Source organism: Crocuta crocuta, unplaced genomic scaffold (assembly GCF_008692635.1).
Source record: "Crocuta crocuta isolate KB4526 unplaced genomic scaffold, BGI_CrCroc_1.0 scaffold140, whole genome shotgun sequence".
Classification (NCBI taxonomy): domain Eukaryota; kingdom Metazoa; phylum Chordata; class Mammalia; order Carnivora; family Hyaenidae; genus Crocuta; species Crocuta crocuta.
In genome coordinates, this window is record NW_027527775.1 from 7,474,407 (window position 1) to 7,481,721 (window position 7,315).

General features: G+C 46.1%; 1 protein-coding gene across 1 annotated transcript in view; it reads right to left on the reverse strand.

The window, feature by feature from the left end:
• Positions 1-1,829: 1,829 nt before the first annotated feature.
• MFHAS1 (multifunctional ROCO family signaling regulator 1) overlaps positions 1,830-7,315 on the reverse strand; it is a 126,316-nt gene continuing 120,830 nt past the window's right edge. Inside the window, exon 6 of the mRNA XM_077773246.1 lies at positions 1,830-4,583. Within this exon, the coding sequence (XP_077629372.1) occupies positions 4,550-4,583 (34 nt within the window). The 3' untranslated portion in view covers positions 1,830-4,549. The remainder of the gene's footprint in view (positions 4,584-7,315) is intronic.

Genomic DNA, 7,315 nt, shown 5'->3' on the forward strand with positions numbered 1-7,315 from the left:
GAGCGCCTATCAGCATCTCAGGAGACACAAACGTTTCACGGGGCCGCTTCAGAAACTCTGAATGAATCCGAGTTAGAACGCAGTCATTTGGGGCGCCTGGGTGGCTTAGTCGGTTAAGCATCCGACTTCGGCTCAGGTCATGATCTCACGGTTCGTGGGTTTGAGCCCCACGTCGGGCTCTGTGCTGACAGCTAGCTCAGAGCCTGGAGCCTGTCTTCGGATTCTGTGACTTCTCTCTCTGACCCTCCCCTGCTCACGCTGTCTCTCTCTCTCTCTCAAAAATAAATAAAACATTTTTAAAAAATTAAAAAAAAAAAGAACGCAGTCATTTCATTCAAAGATATTTCTCGAATATACACATGAAAAAGACGCGTCTTCCCTGGAGCTGAAATATTCGAATTCACCTGCTGCCAGGTAAATTTTCTTACGCCTTTGAACCCACGTAACTTCAAGGGGTCATCTGCAGAATAAAGCCTGTTCCAGCAGCTCCGCGTCCCCTCCCTCCTCGGTGCAAGAGAGTCAAGTTCTAGGAGGGGAGGCCCTTCCTCGACAGGAGAAACCCTGGGCTTTTGAATTCCACACCTGAGCAGCCGCCGCTTAAAGAGCACCATGTGTCCAAAGCAAACCTGCAATCAACTTCAAAACGCTCACAAACAGCCTTGATAGGCTACCAGCTGGGTGATAAGTCACCCACTGTAGCTGTTGCGACTGAGATCTGCTCATCTGTGACCTGCTCAGCAAGTTGAAAGAGCTCCAAGCTTCTGGGTTACAAAAATAAAATAAACTAGGCTCCAAATGGGGACTCCTGTGCCTTGTAGGCTCTTCAACAGGAGAGCGAGCACTAAGGAGGACTCCATGTGTCTGGACACACTGCCAGGGCAGGCCTGTCTGCAGGGAGCACACAGCCTGTTTAGCCATCCTTTACAAATTCTGGGGCGCCTGGGTGGCTCAGTCGGTTAAGCTTCCAACCTCGGCTCAGGTCATGATCTCACAGTTTGTGGGTTGGAGCCCCGCGTCCGGCTCTGTGCTGACAGCTCAGAGCCTGGAGCCTGCTTTGGATTCTGTGTTTCCCTTTGTCTCTGCAACTTCCCTGCTCATGCTCTGTCTCTCTCTCTCTCTCAAAAATAAACACACATTAAAAAAGAAAAAAAGAAAATTCTGATGGCCACACCACGGTTTCAGCTCTTCCACAGGCAGAGGCACGTTCGGATTGGGATCCCTAGAGGCGCCACCTGCTTTCTCAGGAAGCACCAGGTCAAGGGGCCTTTCTGCCCAGGGCCTCAGGGTGGTTTTTTCTGTGTTCGGGTCCTCCCTGGAGGGTGTTGCTTCTGCAAGTAGTATCCACATTCTTTTTTTTCCTTATCTTCTCAACTGTCTTTTTTTTTTTTTAATGGGGGGAACAGAGCCTTGGACCCAACATCTGCAGATCCTGTGAATACAGACCCCTCTTGGTGCCCGGGGCAATATTTACAAGGTGGTGACAAGGACTTCTGCTAAGAACCTTGAAGGAAAAGTTCTGGGAAAGGCGACTTGCCAACTGTGTCATGGATTCAGAAGTTTGAGGTAAGGGTATCGCGGATCACTGGAAAGGGGTCTTGATGGAAGTGAGAGCCGATATTTAAGAACTGAATCTCCAGTCTGAAAAGAGGCAGGGTTTTAAACAGGGACCCTTCAGTTTTCTTTGTGGGGACTTGACCCCCCTAAACAGAGCGGCCCTCATTCATCTCCCACAGCTCAGAAGTGACTTACAAACTAAAACTTTGAAACTTTTTCCTGTAATCGAAACTAAAGAAATCAAAACCAGAAATAACTGAACTCTGGAAATATAATTGCTTAACCATTTCTTTGTATTTTTATTGAACTTTTTGAATTTTTTTTAAATTTCTGCCCAGTCACAATTCAATGGGGAACCACAATGACAATTTACAAACTGTGGCATGAAAAAGAACACACGCCCCACCAGGAGTTATACCAAACCCTTTCCTTTTTATTCATTCAAAAGAGTCCAATGCGCAAACGTCAAATATGAGCACTGTCATTTTTTTTCTTGGAAGGGGGCAAAACATTTATTCTGGCAGCACTTTTACAATTCCAGGAAGTGGTTGTGATACCACAGGTTGCAAGAATAGAAACCCTAACAAACTTGAAGGGCATTTGTTTGCCAGGCAAGGGACTACGTGGTCTGAAAAGCCGCCCCCTTGTGCTTCGTGAATTGCCCGTCCGCTGCGGCGCACCGAGCCTTCCCAGGTACGGAAAGAGCAAACGGAATTTCCTGCGCAGACACTGAAAATTCCAGTAGAGCAGAGTGTTTTCTGTACCTCCAACCCTCCCCCCACCCTGAAGCAAGTTCTCAAGAGCTTTTCTGGAACTTCTTTTGGTCACATGACCCTCAATCATGATGACCTTTTTGCTGAAACACATGGGATGCCAAGATTTCTTCTTTCACTGCTTCTCTAGGGTTCAGATGACAGCACAAAACATCACTTGTCAAAAAATAGCAGATATTATAAGAATGTGGGCATTTATGTTTATAATGATAACAAACACTTTGCAGGGTATGTCACCCAAAGGAGCTTTTTTTTTTTTTCCCACTTAATATGGTCCCCTGGGGAGTTAGCCCGAAGTCACATCCTTAAGAGTCCTTGCAAAAGACTGGTCAAAGTGAGTTAATTTGACAGTTCAGGAACCGTCTCGTGCCAATTACAAAACTCCTATGCCCAACAATTCAATGGTCCATAAAGCAATTAAATGTTATCATTCAGTTTACACGCACACATGCACACGCACACACGAGAACTGTGACCAAAGGATTAAGCAGGTCATCTCGTGACTGTGTTCTAAAAGAAAATGAAATCTCAAAATGGAGGTGTCGTATTCAAGTATTGAAAAATGCAGAAATAGTCTGATCCCCTCTGATGTTACGATCATGACGAATCACACTTGTTTCACGGAGGTTATGGAGTTAGTGAAGTGCACTCCTGGGGCACCAAATCTACAAAAAATCGACTTAAGATTTTTCACAATGGAGCCGCTTGCTTATTTCTTCTAAAAAATATGTTGAGCCTCTGTATACTGGCATTGCAAGAGTAATACTTTATAAAAGAAGTAAAAGGATAATACCAGCTGACTCACTTTTCGTGCCTTACACTGGTGAGAAAGTTTGTCTTACACCTTTTTCCATCAACAGGCAGAGGAGGCAGCTGTAAACAGAGTCCTTTACATTCTTCAAAGAATGTGTTACTATTGCAGCAGATACTGTTTGGCCCCAATTAGGAGTAGACGAGAGAGCAATTTGCTTTGCTTTTCAAGTTTTACTTGGTGGAGATTTTACAACAATGGTTTTACTAGTTCTTGGCAGCAGACTGTCCAATCAGAGGCTCTGTATTTATAAATAACCAATGTGGGACTCTGCTCCCCAGTTAGGGAACTCGCTATCTCAACGTCTGACAGCCAGATGAGAAGGGCTTTCAAAGTGTTCTGCTAAATTTCACAGACTCTAGAGAGACAGAGAGAAGGACTCATTAGCAAAGCTCTTTGCACCATTCACAACTGACTCCTGATTATCTTAAGCTATTGAAAGACTCAGATTTTCCATGGACTCGTGAACCCCAATGTCCCCCTCCCCTGTAGAATCTTACCACCAGGCCTCCCTGACCCCTTCCTCCTCCTTCCCTGAAGAATCCATGAGCACATCATCAGGAAGCTGGGAGCAAGGAACAATCTGCCCAGCACCACTGGAAATGTGGGCAAAGAAAAATGGGAATCCCACCAGCCTGCCCAAGGAACAGGCTCACAGGCAGGGACCTTTATTTAAAAGAAGGGGAGGAGACACTGCCTGAAATACACATTTAAGGTGCCTGCTGATTATCGGCAACCTCTGTGACCCAGCACTTAATCCATGGGCAGAGCGATGGGTTGTTTTTTCTTTTTAATTTCAGAAGGACTACAGAAAAAAGAATGAACAAAAAGGTCTTTTGCTAAAATAAGAAACCAGCCCCATCTTGGCACAGTCCTCAGGCAGAACATTGCACCCAGTGTTAACTAACGCTAGAAGCTTCAGACGGTATAAATTTAAATGTATTTGCATATTATAAAAATAAAGATAAACATATACATATTTTACACTAGTTACGGAACAGCAATGAACGGTCAGTCGATCCCTCTTTCACATTTAACAGAACTGAAATCTGAGTGCTCAAAACACGGCCACCTGTACGGAACTATGGCTTATATGTGCACAGAAAACAAAATCCCTGAGAAGCCATTCGACTTTTTCTTCTTTTCTTCAAGTAGCGCTCTCCTCGGAGGATCACAGTTCTGAGGTTCAGGTTGTAAAACATTTGCTCCACTGTCTCCCCCATCCTCCCCCGCCCCTCCCCCTCCACATCTACAGGCCAGGTGCGCTCCCTCCTCTGCAAGCACCCTGGACGGTTATTAGTCAAGTTCACGGAACGCGCGTGGGCGTGTGGAGGGTTTGCCGGGTACGCAAGATGGTCCAGATGAGTTCTGATGCTCTCTTTTCTCCACGGAAATTCCATAGCCATAGAAGTCATTGGTTTCTGTGCTTTTCACCAACGTTCTTCCTATATGGGTAGAGGAGAAGAAAGTGCAGACATGACAAAGGGTGACAGAGAAGGATATTCTCAGTTCTAAGAACAGGAAGCAATACTGTGAATCGGGGTTTTTTTGGAACTGATTTTAATTTTTACTTCTAGAATTCCTTATACTAGTGTGACTGTCAGGCAGCTAATGATCCTACAAAGGAAAGCGTCTTTTCACTAGAAAGCTGGTCGAACACTTCTGGTTGTGACATTAAGGTCAGACATAATGAGGAGCTATATGAATTAGTAATAACCACCTAAGCCATTGTAATTTCACAGCTGAATGAGGTTTATAATCAAGAACCCCAAACACTAACCGAGTCCTTTCAGGAAACACACACACACACACACACACACACACACACACACACACACACACAAGCTAAATAGCCTGCTAGGAGTAGGAATATATACTGAAAAGTGAGATCTTTTAGTTTAGGATGTTTAACCGGCCTTAAAAGGCATGATTTCACTTACAGTGTTACAGGCAAGGCTGTCAAACTAAAAGCCAGAGTTGGATGAATATAAAATAAAGAAACTCCTGCATTGCCACCTAATTAAACAGAGTGGCATTCAATTCGGACAAAATGATTAGAAAGAGGTCAAAGGTCCTCATCCCTTACAGCAGCTTTCTTATAATGACTTCTATCTCCTCCACCCCCCCATCTCTCGATGGTGCTTGATTTTACAGAAACTAAGTAAAATATTAGTACCATTACCAAAAATACGCACCTCCTGTTTATTACCTACTTGCTACACACCAGGAGTCACACCACTCACCGTAGTGCATTGTTTGATTAATCCTCAACTCGTAACACTCCTACGGAGTAAGCTCCATCCTACTCTATGTTCACCAAGAAGGAAATTAAGGTTCCAAGAGGTTAAATAACTTCCTGGAGGGGGCACACCAGCATGCGGGAGAGCCAGCCTTTAACGAGGGTTATTTGACCCCCGAGTATGTTTGGCAGCTAAAAGCCAAGTTGGGATGTTTGGGGCCCTGGGGACAGCTTCCTGTTTCTATGACACTCAGCCATGAGGACTTTTTGAAGGCCTATTAATGTATAGCAAACTTCCCAGCAGAGAAAGTGTTGAAAACTGCCTCCAATTTGAGCATAATATAATAAACTCCCATCTCCACCACACAGTTAATGTCAGTGGTTGGAATTCTGGGTTTGTGAGGGGGATGTGCCGTGCAAATGTTTTCCTCACTGAATCCAACAAGCTTTCGGAAACGCAGACAGTTGTGTCTGGCTGTCTGTCCCCGAGCCATACGGAAGACAGAAACACAAGAATGTCTAAGCAAGGGGACCCAGAGAGCCCAGCCCACTGTTCAAGAGAGAAAAAGGAAACCAGTTTGAGTATATTTCCATGTTGATGCCACTTTTTCAAGTTTGGGCTCTTGAGGAAAGGACAGAGCCATCAAATCACCAACCTTCCCCATGCCACATCATTTCTCCATCCCAAAAGATCCACCCCCAATGCTACTTCCTAGAACTTTCCCCTATTCTTCCTGGTAGAGTTCTTTCTTTTCAGTGCCCACAGGACTTTGTTGATCTACCACTGAGGCATGGATCACATTTTAATTGTAATTAGACACTCACAAGTTTGTTTGGTTAGGTCTCTGATTCCCATTGTCCCCAAAGAGACTATTAGACTCTTGAGGGCAGGTTCTATCTTAGCGATTTCTACATCCTCAGCACCTGGCACAATGCCTAGTAGAGGGCAAATATCCTATAAAGACCTCTTGAATAAATCATGAACAGGATGTGATGAGAAAGTCACAGGTGGAAAACAGCCAAGACACCAGGACACCATTACTATCATGGCGGTGCATAAGCGTGAAGCGGAGGGACTGACTACAGTTAGAAGGGTTGATGGTGGCTTCTCAGAGGGGCTGACATCTGACCTCGGCCTTAGGGACGATGGGCTTCACCAGGTAGGAGAGGAGTGGCAGCTAGCCATGGGCTGAGAGCCAGCCAGGCGTGCATAAGGTTGACGCCCTCCCATAGTAAGGGGGTGTCCCCCATGTCAGCAGGGTGCCTGGGGTCTGACTGGGAGTCTGTCTAGGAGGTTTGAACTTGAACCTATAATCACTAGGAAGCCACTTGAGGCTTTTAAACAGAGAAGTGGCAAGGGTCCGAGTTGAAAGATAATATTGGTGTGTAGGGGAAGAAAACCCATTAGAGATGGAGGCCAGTTGAGACTCAATCACAGGCATCTTGGCAGGGACAGGTTCATCTAGAGGAAAGCATGGCCGAAAGAGGCAGCTGTCTGGCCAAATCGACTCGTGTCAAGACACACCGATAAGATGGGAGAACAGCCTTCAGTGGAAGGCTGCTTGCCTGCAGCCGCAGCCCCGGGGCTCAGCAGACAGGGGCCAAGCAACGGCCCCCTCCAGGCAGGAAGCACAGACTGGTGACGAGCGCTGAGGGGGAGGACAGTAACTCACACCTATGACAGCCAAGGGAGCTGCCATGGGGGCGCTGGGAAGAGGAGGAGTCCGGAGCCGAGGGAGAGGGCAGCGTGGGGGCGCAGACCCCGAACCCTTTCCAGGGCACTGAACCTGCTCTTCCTGGAGCACAGCACACTTAGTCCAGGTATTTAGAAGCTCAGGCTGAAACTGACGCTCTCCCATGTTGTATTAATCAATTAATATAGGTCTTGTCTTTTCTGTATGGAGATACTTTGACATCTGGGCCCTGGCTGCCCCTGGA